Source organism: Carassius gibelio, chromosome A1 (genome assembly GCF_023724105.1).
Source record: "Carassius gibelio isolate Cgi1373 ecotype wild population from Czech Republic chromosome A1, carGib1.2-hapl.c, whole genome shotgun sequence".
In the NCBI taxonomy this organism is placed as follows: Eukaryota; Metazoa; Chordata; class Actinopteri; order Cypriniformes; family Cyprinidae; genus Carassius; species Carassius gibelio.
In genome coordinates this window covers 33,208,981-33,231,430 of record NC_068371.1, presented here as the reverse complement: position 1 = coordinate 33,231,430, position 22,450 = coordinate 33,208,981, and the positions used below count along the sequence as shown (strand labels likewise).

Below are 22,450 nucleotides of genomic sequence, written 5' to 3'. Positions count from 1 at the left end.
GTTCATGTTGCGGAGACATGCTAAAATGGCAGAAAGGTTGTTCAAGACAGCATTGACAGACCTCACCTGGCACGCCCATCTTGTTGTGGAGAGCTGCACAAGTTCAGATGGCCTTAATCCAAGTTGTTTCTGGATTTCTATGAACTTGTTGTGGTTCACAAGTGAGTTGCTGAAAAATGTGTACACATTCTCCAGCAGTTCAAAGAATGCAGTAGCTTCAGGTATAGCTTTGCATGTGTAGCACAGAACAAGGTTGAGTTCGTGTGCATAGCAGTGCACATACACTGCTTCAGGGTGTCGCTCTCTAAAGCGGGCTTGGACACCCCCCACTGCTCCACTCATGACAGATGCCCCATCATAGGCTTGTGCAACACACAGTAGGTCACCCAAGTTGTGCGACTGTAACATTGCCTCTATCTCATCTGCAATGGACTTTGCATCAAAGCCCTGTAACTTCCGAAGCCCAAGAAAACACTCTCGCACTACGCCCTTTTGCGTAACAAAACGCACACAGACTGCAAGCTGCTCTGTGTTTCTGTCTCTGGCCTCGTCTGCCATCACAGAGTACATCTTTGCAATCTTCATTTCCTTGATGATGCTTTCTGTGATTTCTTGTGAAATGCTGGTTATCATTTCATTTTGGGAAAAATGAGAGAGGTAAGTGGTATGAGAAGGGGGAGTATATTTTTGTAGAAATGGGTCAAATTGTTTAAGGAGCTTCATACATTCAATAAAGTTGCCTTGATTCTGGCTAGATTCCTGCTCATCATGCCCCCGGAATGGGATGCCTTGTTTTCCTAAAAAGGTGGTTGCTGCCACAATACGGTGAAGGTACTGACGCCTCTCTGAGATTTCTGCAGCACTAGCAGTTTTCAGCTGCTCAATTACATCCCCATGAGTTTTTGTGCTTTTAAAACTTTGCCAGCATGTCATGGTGGAAATGTGGAGGGCACTTCTTTCATGCTCCCGGAAGGATTCCAAAGCCCTCTTCCAATTTGAAAACCCAGAGCAACTGAGTGCATCTTTATTAGCGCGAATGTTTTGCCTTCCGTATAGGCGACATGAAAAACAAAATGTGCAGTTTCTGGTTACAGAGTACTCCAGCCATTTAAATTGCTCAAACCATGCCTTGTTAAATGCTCTTTGTTGAGCTCCAAACTGGCTGAGGGGGTACTGTGGGAGATGAACCTGCTTTGGGCCACTTTCCGGAGTCCCTAGATCACTAACTGCAGTTAATCCACCTGCTGTCCCTTGCTGTGCTGCCTGTCCTTCCTCTTCCCTAGCTGACTCATCTGTGTGACAAAATAGTCCCTCAAACACAGTAAAATCAGAAAACATTAGCTAGCGAATAGTGATGGGTGAATGAAGCATTATGAAGCTTTGGGGCTTTTTTTTTCTAAGTGCCAAAAAAGAGTGGAAGCTTGGGTGGCTTCAAACTCGGCAAACATCTAGTGGCGTGTAAAACTTATAACAGCCCTTTTAGCCCAAAACGCCACCATAACTCGCTGATAATAATTTAAGTCTCATGTGTGCAATAAAAGTTCCAAAAACATGTGTCTTATTATTAAATATGTATACTTTTTGTTCAGAATTTCTGCATTAAATATACATGATATTGTGTAATATGTTACAGTAAAATAATGATGCGCAGTCCAAAAAGCTTATTAATTTAATTAGCAATACTCTGCTGCTTTATTCATTATTACTTTTCACCATAACAATTCATTTAATTATGTAAATACTAATACATTTATTATATTATTACAGGCACATCTCAATAAATTTTAATACTGTGGAAAAGGTCATTGTGCTGCACCACCAGAACAAGAATGACAGATTAAATTAGCAGAAAACCTTTGCAGGTGTTTTGAGTTGATTAGCTGATTAGAAATCTTGTCAGATCAGAGATCTTGTATAAAAAAAATATATTTGTTCTAAAATTCTAATACATTTTGAGATAGGTGTACTGGAGTTTTGATTTCCATGATTTATCATTTTGATTTATCATCAAGATTAAAACAATAAAAGGCTTGAAATATTTTACTTTTTATGTAATGAATGTAGAATATATTAAAGCTTTACTTTTTAAATTAAAGTATGGGGGGAAAATAACTTTTCCACGATATTGATGCATCTGTACTAGAAATTGTAGTCATCAGGAGGAGGAAATATACTTTCTCATGTCTTTCTAATCTTCTTTATCGCTATATTTCTCAATTAGTCTCTTCTTATCCCACTAATGTGCCGAGATTAGCTGTAAAACATGCCCTGAGATAGTTTCGGTTTTACGCGTTTCGGTCTTACGAGTGAACCCCGCCCCCGCCCCCGCTCCCCAAATTATCCGACAAATCATCAGACAAATCATCCACCCATCTCTATTAGCAACTAGGCTAATTTATCTTAATAACACCTAACGTTAACTCTCTAGATAGCCAGCAATACAGTCACGGATTCACAAACCTGTAACACTGTAACCTGCTTCTGAATCTCTCTCTGGCCGGTGAGGTTTATTGTTAGTGTTCCGTATAAAAAACTTTTTTATGTCCATAACTTCAGCCGGTTAGCCGGTGAAAAACAGTAGCCCGCCAGTAACAATAGTAGTAACTATAGTAACAATAGCCCGCCAGCCCCTGATGACAACGACGAAGAAGATTTATATTCTTCTTCGTTAGTTTTTATTGGCAGTTGGCAAACAAGCTGAGTGATGCGCGATGCATTACCGTCCGCCACCACGCACGGTATGTGCTTTTGTTTCATTTTTTGCCGCTCCAGTCAGAAAGACTGAGAGGAAATTAAACAAAGTTCAAAATTATTTTTAAAAACCTAAAAGATTCGGGGCTTTTGACAAAACATTCGGGGCTTAAGCCCAATTAGCCACCCCCCCGCTCCGCCCCTGACACACACACTGTTCTTAGTACCTCAGTATCTGCAGCTGACAGTTTGGACTCTTCAGTCCATCAGAAATAAACTTTACACCAGAGTCCTGCAGGTCATTGTTCCTCAGATCCAGCTCTCTCAGGACACAGTTTGAGGATTGTAGAGCTGAAGACAATCTCTCACAACACTGAGCAGTGAGATTACAGAGAGCAAGACTGAAAGAGACAAGAACACACACCATCAGTCAGATCATCTACAGACACACACACACACACACAGTCAGATCATCTACAGACACACAATATTAGTCAATAACCCGCTGTAGTTAGTCATCTTTCCTAGATTTGGGCAAAATGTAGGCTACAAAAAAAAAGAAATCTATCAACACTTTAAAGACATCAAAGAAATAATGAAGGCTAAAATGCCTGTAGTCTAAAGCAAAATGTTTACAAACATTATAAAAACAGCTATTAGTTTCTCTCGAAAACAAAACAAGTTTAAATTAATTTAAATTTAATTTAGGTTTAGGCTATAAACATGTCAATCCAAAAACAAATTAATTAATATGAGTTCAGACCTGAGCGACATTTCACTCCTGGCTTCAGCGTCACATTTGCATATGACATACTTCTGGAATTCATCATTCATTGACAGCTAATTTCAAATATTAAATGGAGCGATAAAATAACATTATTAACCGGTTAATGGCCATTTAAAATTTTAGATTCTGTTCGGAACTATAACATTTGATTTTGTTTCTGTTTCTGTTCCTGTCAAAATTTTGCTCGTTTCCGGTTTTCGTTTTCATTCCTTGAACCGGTTCAGAGCCCTGCTGTAAATGATCTCTTCTATGTTCTTAATACCTCAGTATCTGCAGACACACACACACACACACACACACACACTGTGTTCAGTTGACTGTAAATGATCTCTTATATGTTCTTAATACCTCAGTATCTGCACACACACACACACACACACACACAGACACACACACACACACACACACACACTGTGTTCAGTTGACTGTAAATGATCTCTTATATGTTCTTAATACCTCGGTATCTGCAGACACACACACACACACACACACACACACACACACACACACACACACACACACACACTGTGATCAGTTGACTGTAAATTATCTCTTATACGTTCTTAATACCTCAGTATCTGCAGACACACACACACACACACACACACACACACACACACACACACACATGATCTCTTCTATGTTCTTAATACCTCAGTATCTGCAGACACACACACACACACACACACACACATGATCTCTTCTATGTTCTTAATACCTCAGTATCTGCAGACACACACACACACACACACACACACACACACACACATGATCTCTTCTATGTTCTTAATACCTCAGTATCTGCAGACACACACACACACACACACACACACACACACACACACACACACATGATCTCTTCTATGTTCTTAATACCTCAGTATCTGCAGACACACACACACACACACACACACACATGATCTCTTCTATGTTCTTAATACCTCAGTATCTGCACACACACACACACACACACACACACACACACACACATGATCTCTTCTATGTTCTTAATACCTCAGTATCTGCAGACACACACACACACACACACACACACACACATGATCTCTTCTATGTTCTTAATACCTCAGTATCTGCAGACACACACACACACATACACACACACACACACACACACACACACACACATGATCTCTTCTATGTTCTTAATACCTCAGTATCTGCAGACACACACACACACACACACACACACACACACACACACACACACACTGTGATCAGTTGACTGTAAATGATCTCTTCTATGTTCTTAATACCTCAGTATCTGCAGACACACACACACACACACACACACACACTCTTCTATGTTCTTAATACCTCAGTATCTGCAGCTGACAGTTTGGACTCTTCAGTCCATCAGAAATAAACTTTACACCAGAGTCCTGCAGGTCATTGTTCCTCAGATCCAGCTCTCTCAGGACACAGTTTGAGGATTGTAGAGCTGATGACAATCTCTCACAACACTGAGCAGTGAGATTACAGCCAGCAAGACTGAAAGAGACAAGAACACACACCAACAGTCAGATCATCTACAGACACACACCAACAGTCAGATCATCTACAGACACACACACACACACACACAGTCAGATCATCTACAGACACACACACACCATCAGTCAGATCATCTACAGACACACACACACACACACACACACACACACACACAGTCAGATCATCTACAGACACACAATATTAGTCAATAACCCGCTGTAGTTAGTCATCTTTCCTAGATTTGGGCAAAATGTAGGCTACAAAAAAAAAAAAAATCTATCAACACTTTAAAGACATCAAAGAAATAATGAAGGCTAAAATGCCTGTAGTCTAAAGCAAAATGTTTACAAACATTATAAAAACAGCTATTAGTTTCTCTCGAAAACAAAACAAGTTTAAATTAATTTAAATTTAATTTAGGTTTAGGCTATAAACATGTCGATCCAAAAACAAATTAATTAATATGAGTTCAGACCTGAGCGACATTTCACTCCTGGCTTCAGCGTCACATTTGCATATGACATACTTCTGGAATTCATCATTCATTGACAGCTAATTTCAAATATTAAATGGAGCGATAAAATAACATTATTAACCGGTTAATGGCCATTTAAAATTTTAGATTCTGTTCGGAACTATAACATTTGATTTTGTTTCTGTTTCTGTTCCTGTCAAAATTTTGCTCGTTTCCGGTTTTCGTTTTCATTCCTTGAACAGTTTCAGAGCCCTGCTGTAAATGATCTCTTATATGTTCTTAATACCTCAGTATCTGCAGACACACACACACACACACACACACACACACACACACACACACACACACACACTGTGTTCAGTTGACTGTAAATTATCTCTTATATGTTCTTAATACCTCAGTATCTGCAGACACACACACACACACACACACACACACACACACACACACACACACACACACACACACACACACACACACACACACACATGATCTCTTCTATGTTCTTAATACCTCAGAATCTGCACATACACACACACACACACACACACACACACACACACACACACACACACACACACACACACACACACACACACACACACACACACACACACACACACACACACACACACTTCTATGTTCTTAATACCTCAGTATCTGCAGCTGACAGTTTGGACTCTTCAGTCCATCAGAAATAAACTTTACACCAGAGTCCTGCAGGTCATTGTTCCTCAGATCCAGCTCTCTCAGGACACAGTTTGAGGATTGTAGAGCTGAAGACAATCTCTCACAACACTGAGCAGTGAGATTACAGCCAGAAAATCTAGAAGAGATTAAATACAATTTAAGAAATAAGAAAGCAGTAAAGTCATTTACAGAGTGTTGCCAGTTTTCTGTCCTCAGTGAACAGAGGATGACATAATCTGAACACTGAATCACAATATGATGTTTTATAATCTTTCAGATTGATTCATATCTGAGATCAGATGAGCGCCTGACTGTTTATTCAACTCAGGAATATTTAACATTCTGCTAAATGTAGAAATATTTTCTGGAGGTATAAAAATAAATGTTTTGAGAGACTCTCCAGACAATTGAACAGTATATATATATTTTTCCTGTATTAAATCCTTCCTGCTGTATTGTTAAATTGATCAATATTTGTAGCTTCTCTTTATTTGCTGCTTCAGCTGGATTAGTTTGAGTCAGTGGTATTCACAGGAACAGTAACTTGCTTTGCTTTATTAACTTTATTAACTTTAATCAACTTCACGGTCATTCAAGATCAAACGAGACGTGTTGAATAAATGCTTGATATGTAGTTTAACTTCACAGTAAGAGACAGAGATGAATTCACTGAGTCACGTATGTGGAAATCAAATCCTTTAAAATTAGCTTCATGAAATAAAAGAGTCCTGAATGAGAGCATGATGGAATAAAACAGATGAATTTAATTCTCTGTCAGCTGCTGAAGATCTTTTAAATGATTGATTAAGAGTCTAAAAAATTATATTAACATTTACTATTTATTTGACTATTAATCATCATCTATGAACTTACAGATCTGTGGAAATTAATTTATTATGTCTGTGACTGCATTAATGTTTAAAGTATAGGTTTTGCATTAGTGCACAGAAATTAATAGAACAAAATACAGATTATTACACACAATAAACGTGTTTAAAATCATGGGTTGTAATGAGACACTGATGAGATGTGTGTCCTTTACTGCAGATTCACTATTCACTATAAAAGACTAAAAATAGCTCTTTCAGAAAGTATTTCATAATGACCTATTCTAGATCATGACAAAAACATTAATAATCTGAATGATCTGAGTGAAATGTGTGAATGTCAGCTTTACTGATCAATGTGTGGAGCGTCTCTTTGCTGCAGCTGCTGCTGATTTAATGAACCAGTTTCTCATGTGACGGGGTTGTTTTTACCTTTTACTCCAATATCTACTGGATTAAAAACACATGTTGGGACTCCTTTAAGATTCTGGCCTGTTCTTCAGGAGAAAATCTCTCATTCAGGAACATTTATTTTAAAGGAGTCAGATTCATTATTAAATATGATCCTTTAGTTGATGATGAAACACTCACAGAGCTTTTCTGCAGTTGATCACAGCTGGTATCAGTCTTCTTCTCCCCTCATCTGATGTGTTGTATTTCATGGGGTTCAGTTCATCCAGTGTCTCCTCTGACATCTGAAGCATGTAGGAGATTGTTGAGCAGTGACCAGGAGAGAGTTTCTTCTCTGAGTGTTTGTCTGATTTCACAAACTCCTGAATCTCTCTGAACAGAGTCTGATCTTTCACTTCCAGCAGACAGAGGAACAGATTGATCGACTGATCAGCTGAGAGATTATCATCATCTGTGATCCTCTCTTTAATGTACTGTGTGGTGTCTCTGATGGTCTCTGAGCTGTTCTCTGTGTGTGTCAGTAGATCCTGTAAGAGTCTCTGATTGGACTCCAGTGAGACGCCCAGCAGGAACCGCAGGAACAGATCCAGACGTCCATTCTTACTCTTGAGAGATTTATCTACTGCTGATGTTAGTAGATCATACAGAGAGACTTTATCAGAGTCATCTTTAGAATGCAGGAATAAAAGTGAAAGTATGAATTTACGCAGAGGAGATCTGAATTCATGCGGTGTTTTCTTGTTCTTTCTTAAATAGCAGTAAAGCAGATAGAAAGCAGCGAGAAACTCCTGAACGCTCAGATGAATGAAGCTGTAGACTTTCCTCTGATGAATCACAGATTCCTGCTTAAAGATCTCAGTGCAAATCCCAGAATACACCGAGGCGTCAGTGACGTCTATGCTGCTCTCAATCAGGTCCTCCTCATAGAACATCACATTGCCCTTCATCAGCTGTTTGAAAGCCACTTCAGCAAGTTTCACAATCACTTCTCTGTTGGACGGCAGGAGTTTCTCTGGATCTCTCTCTTCATACTTCTGCTTCCTCATGTTGATCTGAATCAGCAGGAAGTGGATGTACATTTCAGTCAGAGTTTGAGGGATTTCTGCACTCAGATCTTCTTCCAGGAGCTTCTGAAGCACAGTGGATGAGATCCAGCAGAAGACGGGGATGTGGCACATGATGTGGAGGCTTCTTGCTCTTCTGATGTGTGAGATGATTCTGCTGGCTTGATGCTCATCACTGATTCTCTTCCTGAAATATTCCTCCTTCTGAGGCTCAGTGAATCCCTGAATTTCTGTCAGACGGTGGATGTATTTGGAGGGGATCTGATTGGCTGCTGCTGGTCTGGAGGTGATCCAGATGAGAGCAGAGGGAAGCAGCTCTCCTTTCATCAGCTTTGACATCAACACAGCCACTGATGAAGTCTCAGTCACATCACAAACTTTCTGAGCGTCTGAAAACATAAGTGTGATTCTGCTTTCATCCAGACCATCAAAGATGAACACAACTTTACACTCCTCATAAATCTGTGAGTCCAGATCTTGAAGTTCAGGATGAAAGTCCAGCAGAAGTCTGTGAAGACTGTACTGATGATCTCGGATCAAGTTCAGCTCTCGAAATGGAAGCACAAACATGAAATCTACATCCTGATTGGCTTTTCCCTCGGCCCAGTCCAGAATGAACTTCTGCACAGAGACGGTTTTTCCGATTCCAGCGATGCCTTTAGAAAGAACAGTCTTGATCTGCTCTTTCTCCTCACATCCTGCTTCAGCGGAGGCTTTAAAGATGTCATTGCAGTAGATTGGAGCGTCTTGTGAGTGTTGTGTTCTGGCTGTTTTCTCCATCTGTAAAACCTCATGTTCTTCATTCACTCCTTCTCTCTCTCCCTCTATGATGTAGAGCTGTGTGTAGATGCTGTTCAGGAGGCTTTCATTCTCCTGGAGTTTCAGTCCCTCAAATAATCTCTCATACTTGTTCTTCATGCTGGTTTTGTGCTGCTCTTTGACTCTCTGTAGTTCATCATTCACTGCTTGAGGAGGATCCTGGGCTCGTATCTGATCGTCTCTATACACACGGTTGAGGAACAAAAAAAAAAAAAAATTAAAAATACACATAAATAATAGGGCTGTGCATTTAATCGGTAAAAAAAATGTGATTTTGATTTGGCTTCCAACTACTATGAAAATACAATAATCGAGATAAAACGATTATTGCGCCCCTGTTGCAGCGCTGCGCTTTTGTTCCTCCATAAAACCAAATTTCCAGTGCAAATCAGTAAAATCATGTAACGTGACATTTGCAAAATGGGACGTGCTTGATTTATCGAAGTATATTGATTATTTTAAAAGCGTGGAAGAGAACTTGCCCTGCTCCTCAGGAAGATATAAGCGCTCAGAGACAGAACAGAACACGGACATGTAAAGTCATCTTTTAGCTCAAGGTGCGCGTGCGTCTAAACGGTCAAGTGCATGCAAAAAAGTGACAAAATGCTGGGCATGGTGATTAATCATGTCCGTCGTCGGTCATGAAATAAATGAATGTAAAGAGTTGAGAATGAAAATATGCGTGCAACAGTAATTTGGATCCATGCCGCTCTTAAAGTGACAGTGGTCTATGTTTTATTGGACGTTTTGTGTAGTAGGCTTAGGGTGACCATATGCGCCGTTCATACGGGACACGTCCCAGCCAGGATTTTAATATTGCCTAAAATATCCAGGTTTTGGCTATTTGCACTGTGCAGGTTGATCGTTGTGTAACATTCATGAGAGCTATAAAGAGCAGAGCAGATGGCTACTTATGTTTTCGAATCACTTTCACGTGTTTGTTCGTTCGTTTGACTTGAAGCATTGTGGCGCACTTTTGTTTTTTGTTTTTTTTTGGATTTGTGCGCAGCGACGCTTCAAGTCAATCGAACGAACGAACAAATGTGCGCATATTTGCATTGCTTTGATCTTTCCCGTCTTGATCTCACCTTCTCACACGCAGCCCCACGATTGGTCGATTATGTACAATACCTGCATGTTATTGGTTAAACTGCTCTGGATGTTTTAGGCATTATTAAAATCCTGGCTGGGACGTGTCCCGTATGAACCGCGCATATGGTCACCCTAAGTAGGCTGTACCACGCCACATGAACCTTTTCATATAAACTGCAAGAAATACAAAACTAGAGCCAAACTGATACTGAAATTAGACATTAATAATAAATAGTATAGTGAATAATGAAACTTGCATAAAACAAACAAACATTAAAGCACAGTTTGTTTCAAGTGCATCTTTTTATTCTGTTGTATTTGTCCTTTGCTTTTTTATTATAGACAGTTTATTTACAATAATTTCGAGAACTTTTTGTTTGTTTGTTTGAAATTCTGCTGGTCTCTACAATGTAGATAACATAGCAACATTATTTACAGGAAATACATATTTGATATTTATCACTATCTTTAAATAAATCACTCATATAAAGTTTTGGTCATATGGCCCCCTCATAATTGTGTTAAATAATCGTGATTACAATATTGAACAAAATAATCATGATTATGATTTTTGCCATAATCGAGCAGCCCTACTGTTTACTTGGGTGTTTTATTAAATAGCGTGCTTTTGCATAGCCAGCTATGGAGAAACTAGCCAGACAACAGAGAGGCGACGTCACACACTTTAACAGCACGGTCTAACCGTGCCTAGAATTCTGGGCTGAGAACGGTTTGTAATCGTTCTGCACTTTACCAGGCTCACGAGGAAACACAACTGAAACCGTACCTGACAGCCCTTACAACCGTTCGGCCATATAGTAAAGAAAATGACTGTATTCGAGAGCGAATGAAGACTGTTTTGGTGTTCAAAAAACAAAACAAAAAAAATTATTCAAATCTCAAAATTGAAAATCGAATGCCAACCACCGAGCGAATATTCAAATAATATTCAAGCTCTAGATAAAAGCACCTGCAATGTGCTCTTACAATGTAAAACATTATAACTTCGTTCATAAATCTGAGGTAAAATATAAAATCAAAACTTATCTCTCAGCATGCATTCAGTGTGTTTTCATGCACTCCCAAATGAATTCCACACACTAGCTATTATTAAATCACCCACTAGTTATATGTTCCCACTCACCTGGGGTCAGAGGTCACCGCTCCATCACTGAGTTCAGGAGGATGATGCATTGATCCGTCACTCTTCAGAGACACACAGCTGGGTTCTGAAGATGATATTCTTCGTCTGATCATCCTGGAGATAGAGAAGTAATTATTCCTTCAGTTCTGCCTTCGTTTATCACGAGTCTGTCAGTCATCTCTAATACTGGATAGTGCCTCACCTGGGGTCAGAGGTCACCGCTCCATCACTGAGGTCAGAGGTCATTGGTTCATCACTGAGTTCAGGAGGATGATGCATTGATCCGTCACTCTTCAGAGACACACAGCTGGGTTCTGGAGAGTCCATCATCTGGAGAGATACAGAAATGATTAGTTCACCTCTCGAGTCTTCGGATCAGAGATGTTTGTTGTTTTACAAAAAAAAAAAAAGTGAAAGCAGTATTGAACACAGAAATTAGTTCATCAGTTATGAGATGCATTTCTGGTCTGTAGTTTTTCCATTTCTTACAGTTTACAGTTTTCCCATTTCCTCTCATTGCTTTCTCGTGTCCAAAATCTGCAGATCAGTGTTTACTTCAGAAAGATGATTCGGTTACATCTCCATCATTTTAAACTGCGTCACAACAACTCCAAACACACACACAAACACAAAACATTTTAAACCCTACACACACACACACACACACACACACACACACACACACACACACACACACACGCACACACACCTAATTCAAATCTTATTCATTAAACCTGTGTTCTCCAAATATTGAATTAAAGCTGCTCTGTTATTACTTCTCTGTTCTGGGTTTAACAGGTGTCTCAAATTAATTTCACGGTCCTCTTTCCTCTGAACCTCTTCTAATAGCTTTCCTCTATCATCTTTAAACTTCTCACAATACATGATAACATGTTCTAGCGTTTGGTTTTCTCCACATTCACAACATCCCGTCGACGCTTGGACATTAATTACAATGTTTTATTAAGTCTGTATTTCCTATTCTGAGTCTGATGACGTTTTTCTCTCTTCTACTTCCAGATGAGTATCTACTTTTCTCCACTTTTGGCTGTTTTTCATATCTTTATTTCTGTCTCCCACAGCTGCTGTAATCTTTGATTTATTAGCTTTAATGTCATATCTACTGTGTGATATTTCCATTTCTCTTCTAGTGTCCCTCAGAGCTTGTTTGGATGATTTGTCTGTGTCTTCGTTCTCTTTGAGCTCTGCGTGAGCTGAACACATGAATATTACGCTCCTTCTCTGCTGTAAAGTACATCATTCTTACAGAATCTGCACGACTAAACCCTGTCTAGTGTCTGACTGTTGTGCTTCAATAAGAGCAGAACTAGAGTCTGAACACACCACATGTCCTTCAATCCTGCCTCGCTTATCCATCTTAATGCATCATTACTGCTATAAACTCCTCTGAAAATACTGAGAACTCGTTTAAAATCCTTACCTTTCTGGATGAATAACATCTGCAACCTCTAATTGTTCATTATCTGGATTTTTTTTATGCATCCATATATACTTGTGTTTTATGTCCATACTTTATCAACAGGTATTCTCTCACCTGGATTTCCTCTAGTTTCTTACTATATCATACGCTTTTTCACAGTCAAAGAACAATCTCTTTATTAAACAATGCTTTTCTAGTGTCTGTCTACTGTTCCTCGTCCCCTAAATCCACTCTGATCTGGTGATAACTTCTTACAAATAACACAATAATCTTTCTGTAATCTTTATTTTCTGTATAGATGGGAAGTGAGTGCTCTTGTTCTTCAGTTTGTTGGATTACTTCCTTCTGGGAATAACTATTGTCTCTTTCCATGTCTTTTGTAAAACCTCTTGGATCCAGATCTTGTTGAATAAAACCCAAAGTCTCTCCACTGAGATGTTTTATCTGACCATAGCTCACTCCGTCGTGTCCAGCTGCTCATTCTTTCACTCTTTTTAATGCTTTCTTAAATTCAGTCATTTCAAATGTCCTGAACTTCTCTTCTGTCTTTTACTGTCAGCTTTATTCTGAACATCTCTTCTCTCCATCTCTTTCTCTCTTCACACAAGTTTCTAGAAGAGTTGACTTTTATAAACTCCTCTGGAAACATTATTGTCTTCTCTTCATCTGTTTCTGCTAACTCTTCTCCTCTTCTGAGAACAGATCAATCAAATCTCTTACTTATTCCTCTCATGTTTTAACATCATGTTTCATATGTCTTTTACAGGAGGACATCTACCTTTTTCATTACAGAATGATCTCCAAACATCTCTTTTAGTCTTTCTGACCTCCACAGCTTGAGCCTCTTTACTTTGGATTACATTTTCTTTTCAGTTTCTTAAACGCTTTTCTTTTATTTCTTATAGCTTCATTGCGATCTTCATCCCAACACGGAAACATTTTCTTCTTTGTTAAAAGTATTGCGCCCTTATACATTAGATTACGGTATACAAAATTAGCTTTAGTTTCTATTTGGAGGTATACGGTTGTGTACGTGATGACGTTATATCATTACGTGATGTTCTCAGCTAAAAAGCAAAGATGTGAACTGATGTTTTGTTCAAGTGATGCTGCTAAAATAAAAAGCTGCTGAAGAAAGGATAAGCACTGAGCTACGTTTTGTTTGTTTTCCCACACGCGAGTGAAAGTGAATAGCGCACTCGGGTGCTCAACAGGTTATGGGCCCAGTCACGGAAACAAACGAGCGTGAGTAAAGTTAAGTTCAGTCAGACGCGACGTATAACGCGTGCTATAAAGCTAACGATAAAGCTAAACTGAAGAAACATATAAGAAGAAAGGTCGGTGATCCTACAAAATGGCGAACAGAGCGGTGGATCTGAAGATAAATATGATCTTTGGGAAACGAGATTCTTAAGCTATCTACACACTCTAAAGCTAAAAGAGACTATTTTGCATGAGCCCACCGGTGCTAATGAAGAACAGCTAGCTGAAGACAGACGGAAGAACGCTGATTGCTATGCTGAACTTGTAAGACTGATAGATGATAAAAGCCTATCACTGATAAGACATGAAGCTGCTGACGATGGCAGGAAAGCCCTAAGAATACTGAAAGAACATTATTCAGGGAAAAGCAAGCCACGGATAATAAATATGTACACATCGTTAACTCAGCTACGCATGTCAGACAATGAGAGTGTTACAGACTACTTGATAAGAGCAGAGAACATCATCACAGCACTGAGAGATGCAGGAGAAACCATGAGTGATGGATTAACCATAGCGATGGTTCTTCGTGGATTACCTGATATTTTCAAGCCGCTAGCCGTCCACATAACACAGAATGAGGACGACGTTACATTCACAGATTTTAAGAGAAGACTGCGGATTTACGAAGAGGCGGAGAAAATGAAAGGAACAGAATCCACAGATAATGTGATGAAGACACAGACGAGACAAGGAAAGGGTCCTGCCAGGTACCACACTAAAGAAAGAAAAGATGAAGACACAAATATGACATGTTACAAATGTGGAATAAAGGGACACAGAGCGAGAAAATGTTACAAGAAAGTGTGGTGCAATCATTGTAAAAATAGTACACACGCTGAGTTTCTGTGTAAGAAAAAGGGTGACCAAGATGGCGTCAGAAAGGTTACAGATGAACACAATAATGACCCAGACCATCTCTTCAAAGCTGAACACTCAGAATATGAAAAACCAGCAAACAAAGTAAAGATGAAAGGGATCATGGTAGACGCAGGAGCTACGTCTCATATTGTGAGTGACATCAGAAAGTTCAGAAGTTTTGATAGCTCTTTTCAACCAGAGACTCATTCAGTGGAATTAGCAGACGGAACGAAGTGCAGCGGAATGGCGCAACAAAGAGAAACGGCAGTGATTTATCTCCTAGATGACGCTGGAAAACAGCACACTGCACAGCTACGGGACACGCTATACATGCCTTCGTACCCACATGACATTTTCTCGGTAGCAAGAGCGACAAATGGAGGAGCAACAATCATTTTCAAAAGAGGAGACAATCACTTGATAACCAAAAACGAAAGCAGGTTTGATATTCATGAAAGTGGAAACTTGTACTATTTACCAACACTAGAAGAGGATGTTGACCAGTGCAAAGTGTGTCATGATTTACAAACCTGGCATGAAATTCTGGGACATTGTAACTACGAAGATTTAAAGAAGCTACAAGATGTAGTAAGAGGCATGGAGATAAAAGGAAATAAAGTGAAAGAGAAACAGCTATGTGAAGTGTGTACACAAGGAAAATTCACGCAGACCAGAAACAGGGAGCCAGACAGAAAGGCAAAGAAACCCCTAGAACTAATTCACACGGATCTGGCCGGCCCCATGCCAACACAGAGCAAGGAAGGACACAGATATGCACAGTCATTCACAGATGACTATTCAGGTACTATGTTTGTGTATTTCTTGAAGACTAAAGGTGACACAACACAAGCTACAGAGAAGTTTTTAGCTGACATTGCACCTTTTGGAGAAATCAAGTGCATCCGTTCAGATAACGGCACTGAATTCATGAGTCGAGATTTTCAAACACTGTTAACAAGGAATAAGATTCGACACGAAACATCTGCACCTTATTCACCACATCAGAACGGCACAGCAGAGAGAGGATGGAGAACACTCTATGAAATGAGTAGGTGCTTACTGATAGAGAGTGAATTACCAGATGAGTTGTGGAACTACGCTATGCAAACATCAGCCTACGTGAGGAATAGGTGCTACAGTAGACGTACAAAGAAGACAGCATACGAGTTATTCACAGGCAAAAAGCCAGATCTTTCCAAGATGCAGAAATTTGGATCAACATGTTTTGCTTACAAACAAGAGAAAAGCAAATTTGACTCAAGATGCGAACAAGGTGTTTTCATAGGCTACGACAAGAACAGCCCAGCCTATCTAGTGTACTATCCCAACACTGAAAAAGTCCAAAAGCACAGATTGGTGAAGTTTACAGCAAAGACAATCAGTGAAAGAGAAACACAGACATCTGAGACACACACAGGATATGAAAATATGAATCCAAAGATCTTCAGCAGTGAACTTAATGTTGATCAAAGTATGGAGGATGAACCAGATCAGGGTTTTCAGAGGGATGTTCCAGAGATTTCGCCTGAACAAGCTGATCCCAACCAGTCAGGTAGAGTTGCAGAAACCGTGTCCAGAAAGAACCCACCAAGAACCAGGAAGATGCCAGCTCACCTACAGGATTTTGAAATTGAGGACACAGAAGACAAACTGCAAACATGCATAGATTTTTGCTACAGAGCAGTATGTGACATACCTCAAACCTACCAGGACGCCATAACATCAACAAAATCCAAGCAATGGAAGGATGCTATGGACAAAGAAATGCGATCATTGGAGGAGAATAAGACCTTCACACTCACAAAATTGCCACCAGGAAGACAACCAGTAGGAGGAAGATGGGTTTACGCACTCAAAAGAGACATTGACAGATCTGAAAAATACAAAGCAAGATTTGTGGCAAAAGGTTACAGTCAGAAACAAGGGACTGATTACGATGAAACATTCTCACCCACAGCTGACATGACAAGTGTGAGAGTGGTTATGCAGAAAGCAGCGCAAGAAAATCTGATTTTGCATCAGATGGACGTTGAGACAGCTTACTTACATGCACCAATAGATCACGAGATCTATATGGAACAACCGGAGGGTTATGAGCAAAAATCTGAAAGAGATGCAAAGTTAGTATGCAAGCTAAAGAAATCTCTCTATGGCCTTAAGCAATCTGGCAGAAACTGGAATGCTGTGTTACATGTATGTTTGACAGAGAATGGTTTTACACAAAACCCAGCTGATAACTGTGTGTACACAAAAGAAAAGCCAAATGAGAAAGTAATCCTGATAGTATGGGTTGATGATTTAATTATAGCTGCTAACAATGAAAGTGTTCTGAAAAATGTGAAAAGAATGCTCACAGAACGGTTCAAAATGAAAGACATGGGAAGGTTGAAACATTTCCTGGGCATAGATTTTGAACAATCAGAGGGTCTAGTCAAAATGTCACAGGAAAGATATGTGAGAAAAATACTAGATCGTTTCGACATGCAGAACTGTAAATCTAGGGAAACTCCATGTGAACCAAAGCTTGATTTTACAGAAAATGCTGAAAAAAATGAAAGAGCCAAAGAGGTTCAGGGAGGCAGTAGGAAGTTTAATATACTTGTCCACTTGCACGAGACCAGATTTGAGTTTTGTCGTCAGTAAACTATCTCAGTATTTTGCTGAACCAACAGAACAGCACTGGAACACAGTAAAACATGTGTTCAGGTACCTTAAAGGTACAGTAGAACAGCAATTATGCTTCAGAAGGAATGACACAGAGAGGCTAGGTCTGAGTGTGTATAGTGACGCTGACTGGGCATCGGATACGAAAGACAGACGTAGTACCTCAGGATACTGTGTTAATTTAAGTGAAGGAAGCTCTTTGATTTCATGGAAAACCAGAAAACAACCAACAGTAGCCCTTTCTACTTGCGAAGCAGAATACATGTCCTTAGCATCCGCCATGCAAGAATGTATCTACTTAGAGCAGTTGCTTAAGGGTATGGACTCATACAAATACGCACAAACAAAGGTGTATGAAGATAACCAAGGTGCCATTGCATTAGCCAGAAACCCAATCTGTAGGCAAAGATGCAAGCACATTGATATCAAATACCATTTCATAAGAGAAATTGTAAATGATGGCAAAGTTATCTTGGAATATTGTCCTACAGAGACAATGATAGCTGACATAATGACAAAGCCACCCACCAAGCAGAAATTAAAGAGGTTTACTCAAGATATGTTTGGAACATAATAAGTGTAAAAAATGTATGTAACACTAAACTTATGTGAAAGTTTATTTGTTATTTAATTTGTTATTTTTGGTAATACAAATGGCTAAGAGCGAGTGGGGGTGTTAAAAGTATTGCGCCCTTATACATTAGATTACGGTATACAAAATTAGCTTTAGTTTCTATTTGGAGGTATACGGTTGTGTACGTGATGACGTTATATCATTACGTGATGTTCTCAGCTAAAAAGCAAAGATGTGAACTGATGTTATGTTCAAGTGATGCTGCTAAAATAAAAAGCTGCTGAAGAAAGGATAAGCACTGAGCTACGTTTTGTTTGTTTTCCCACACGCGAGTGAAAGTGAATAGCGCACTCGGGTGCTCAACATTCTTCCTGATTGTCTTTACATCATTTTAAACTGTCACAACAACTCCCTCAAATCTCCGTTAAAGTGTGAAGAGTTTAACACGAGAGCGACATTCTACAATAATACATGATATTAGAAGCTGACAACTCAACTTACCGTCAACTCTGAGACCTGAACAGAAGGAGTTTAACTCTTCAAAATACGCCTTTACTCTCCTGTTTACTTTCGGTTTCGACACTCTTCTTCTTCTTCTTCTTCTTCTTCTTCTTTTAAAGGCAGTTACAAACTCATTTAAAGGTGTATTTGCGCCTCCTGCTGGACTGGAGTGTGGCGATTGATGGATATTAATAAACAAACTTTAAACAAACAAACAAACAACATGATACAATTATTCTGTACACTTCATTACGTGATCTTAAATCATATTTATTAAACCTATTGTTTTCAATAATTTTATAATATACTTTCAAATATCATTTGAAAGATGACAGTCTCACTCAAAGATCTCGCTCTATTTTCTCTGACGATGAAAACATTGAACTAATTCTCTTCAAAAGCACTTCGATGATATTAATAAATGAGAGCCGAGGGCCTTCATCAGATCCAGACAGAGATGATGGAGAAGGGGAACACAATTGAGATTATTTTCTTCAATTAGAAAAAAGTGATTTAAAAACAGAGTTTCAGATTTGAATATTAATGGTATATTAACACATGAGCCGAGATCTATTGCTGGTTATTGTTCATCCTTCTATCGCTCTCTTTATGAATCTAGATTTAATGAAAAAGATACGAATGATTTCTGAGATAGTCTTAATAAAACTAAATCTAGAAGTGAAGACAGAAAGCATCTGTGTGATAATTATCTGTGTATAGAGGAAGTATTACATGCTATTAAGGAACTGAAGTGAAATAAATCCCTGGTGTGGATGGATCAACTTCTGAATTCTATCAATCTGTTTCTGAAGAACTTGCTCTGTTTCTCTTCAACGTTTTTCTCAGAGTATAGATTGTGAAAAGCTTCCACCCATCCTCACACAAGACTTCATGACCTTCACACCTAAAACCAAAGACACACACACTGTTTTCCTCTGTTCACAACTACTGTCTGATTCTGTTAAACACAGACTTTAAGAGGAATCACAGCTGAGATGACATCATCACCATCAGCCAATCAGCACATCACACCACTCTCTGTTTAATGGATGTTCTTCATATTATTCAGATCTCCTCTAAAGCTTCAGATCTTCAGTTGAATATTAATAAGTGTGAATTAATGTCTCTGAAGCTGTGTGATTCACCATCTATCTGTGGTGTCCCTATAAAAACTGAAATCTCATATTTAGGTCTAAAGATTGTAAAGGATGAAGAGAGAAGATGTGAGCTCAATATTTGCTCTGTTATTGATAAGATGAAGAACAAATTGAATCAGTGTTTACTAAGAGACTTCTCTTTGAGGACATCTCAAGACTCACATATACAGCTCTTTCTCCAGCAGTCAACAATAGTATTTACAAGACTGCTGACAATATGCTTTTCAGTCTTTTATGGAGAAATAAAACCCATTATATGAAGAAATCAACTGAAAATGGAGGATTGAACTTCTTGGACTTTAGCTCTCTTAATAATACTTTTAAAGTAAACTGGATCAAACGATTAAAACAGAACAACAACTAGTTTATGAAGATTATTCCTCATTGTATTTCTGCTCAGGTTGGAGGTCTTCATTTTCTTCTGTTTTGTAACTACAACATTTCTAAACTTCTGATAAAGTTTTCCAGTTTTCACAAACAAATGCTTCTCTCCTGGAGTTTAATTTAGAAACTTAATTTCTCAGCGAACAGATGTTTATATGGAATAATAAGCATATTGTATCTAAATCTGAATGAAAATCTGGTTTTGGTGAGGCACCTTATGAGCAAGAAGGTGTTGTGTTAACTTGTTGTGAATAGTTGTCTAAATGTCCTAAAGAATATGCTGTAGTTGTGGATGGTGTAAAAACACATGTCCCAATCTTCTCTGCAGTGCTTGGATCCTGCTGACACTGCTGTGGCTCCAGTTTGTTCTCTTCTTCCTCTGTTCAACACAATCATCCACAGCTTCAGCTCTTTTTCAGACGGATGTTGTCTCCAACTTTCTGGAAGAACTGTGTTGATGCTTTGATATGGATCAAATCTGGAAATGAGCTCCTCACAAAGATTTCTGCACAAATAAAGGAGAAGAAATGTCTTTCAAACTCATTTAGAAATATTAGCCCAGTCACTTTTTCCTTGTAAAGCAATGTCTCAGATGACCATCCTTTGGGTTTCCAAGGTTTTCTTCATTATTTTATTTCTTTCCTGAACTGCTTTACTACACTCATTATTCCACCACGGGACTGTTTTTGTTTACTATTTATAGACTTCTTTTTGCAATATTTCTTAACACTTCATTTATTTTCTTACTAAGGTCATTACCTTGTACTCTTCCTTCCTTTTTCTTGTCAGATGACTTCCATTTTCACTACAGTTTCTGATGCATTACTCCAGCTTTTCTTTCTTTTCCGATTTTCCACTACACTTCATTCATTATCTCCATTCCCACCTCCATCCGCTTCAAACATTTCTTCCTCCATTTCTGGATCGCTTCTGGATTCTACACCACTTTCTACCATGCACACTCCAGTCACAGATCAGCCGTTACCAATCCCACCTCCAGAGCGCTCTCCAACCCGGCCCTTCTTCTTCTTCTTCTTCTTCCACATCTGTTTCAACCTGTTTACACTTATATTTGATTATCTTTGCATTGCATTTTCACAGAAGATTCATTATTGTTATTATTATTATTATTATAAATGTTTGATCTAAATCTCAAAGTTGTCCTATAGTGTGACTGTCTCAACGATGTTCAATAAATTTATTATAAATGAAAAAGAAAAGCATATAATTGTTAATAAATACCTCAGACATAATTTTACAAGCGTCTATTTTAGAAATTGGAGATATGAACTTGAAACATTGTCTCTGAACAGGTTGTCCTCCGGTGTGACATCATTTCCTGTTTTTAAACTCCACGGACAACTTTAATTAGTTAAAGGGACAGAACAGTGTTTTACTGCAGATTTGTCAACTACACAAATCTATTTTCCTATCCATATCTTGACAGATAAATATCTAGAGTAAAACAAACTGATCAAACGTTACAGTCAGGAGTCAGTGTGTGATGTGTTCATTGGGATGGATGTGAGTGTTTCGCTGAAACTGTAGGTTTGGGGCCCTTTTGAAAATCTGCTTAGGGCCCAAAACACTCGAGACGGTCCTGGGTACAACTCTAAAACTGAAAATGAAGACTTATTTGATACATTAGAAATGTGCTGAACACATTGTTTATCCAAATTCACTTTTATTAATTGGCGGTGATTTTAATATTACTCTAGACGAGTCTCTTGACAGATGGCCTCCTCGTTCTCCAACTTCTTCCAATATCAGACTTAAGGAGAAAAGAGAAATTCCCTAATTTAAAACCCTTCACCTGGAACAATAAGGCATGTGCTGTCATGTCTCGTATTGATTATTAGCTATAGCTTCTTGTAGCTTACAGAAAGAAAAGATTTTAATTCACATTCTTCCTCTGCCATTGACAGACCATAAAGCAGTTTCTATTAATGTTGGCCTACAATCTTTCTCCAACAACCATTATAACTCTTACTGGAAACTTAATCATTCAGTTCTGGACACCCAATCTGTTCAGATGACCATTCACAGCTTGATTGAACATTATCTGAATTTAGCTCATCTGAGTTATGATTATT

At 38.8% G+C, this 22,450-nt stretch overlaps 2 protein-coding genes across 2 annotated transcripts in view; both read right to left on the bottom strand.

Moving 5' to 3' along the window:
* Window positions 1-11,842, bottom strand: part of LOC127937991 (NACHT, LRR and PYD domains-containing protein 3-like) — a 21,638-nt gene extending 9,796 nt beyond the window's left edge. The window contains exons 1-5 of the mRNA XM_052534381.1: window positions 11,715-11,842; window positions 11,513-11,626; window positions 7,574-9,457; window positions 4,814-4,987; window positions 2,919-3,092 (exon numbers count right to left, since the gene is read on the bottom strand). Coding sequence (XP_052390341.1) covers window positions 2,919-3,092; window positions 4,814-4,987; window positions 7,574-9,457; window positions 11,513-11,626; window positions 11,715-11,842 — 2,474 coding nt within the window. The remainder of the gene's footprint in view (window positions 1-2,918; window positions 3,093-4,813; window positions 4,988-7,573; window positions 9,458-11,512; window positions 11,627-11,714) is intronic.
* Window positions 1-18,894, bottom strand: part of LOC128020811 (NACHT, LRR and PYD domains-containing protein 3) — a 638,518-nt gene extending 619,624 nt beyond the window's left edge. Inside the window, exon 1 of the mRNA XM_052607817.1 lies at window positions 18,832-18,894. The gene's annotated coding sequence lies outside the window, so the exon portion shown is untranslated. The remainder of the gene's footprint in view (window positions 1-18,831) is intronic.
* Window positions 18,895-22,450: the final 3,556 nt, after the last annotated feature.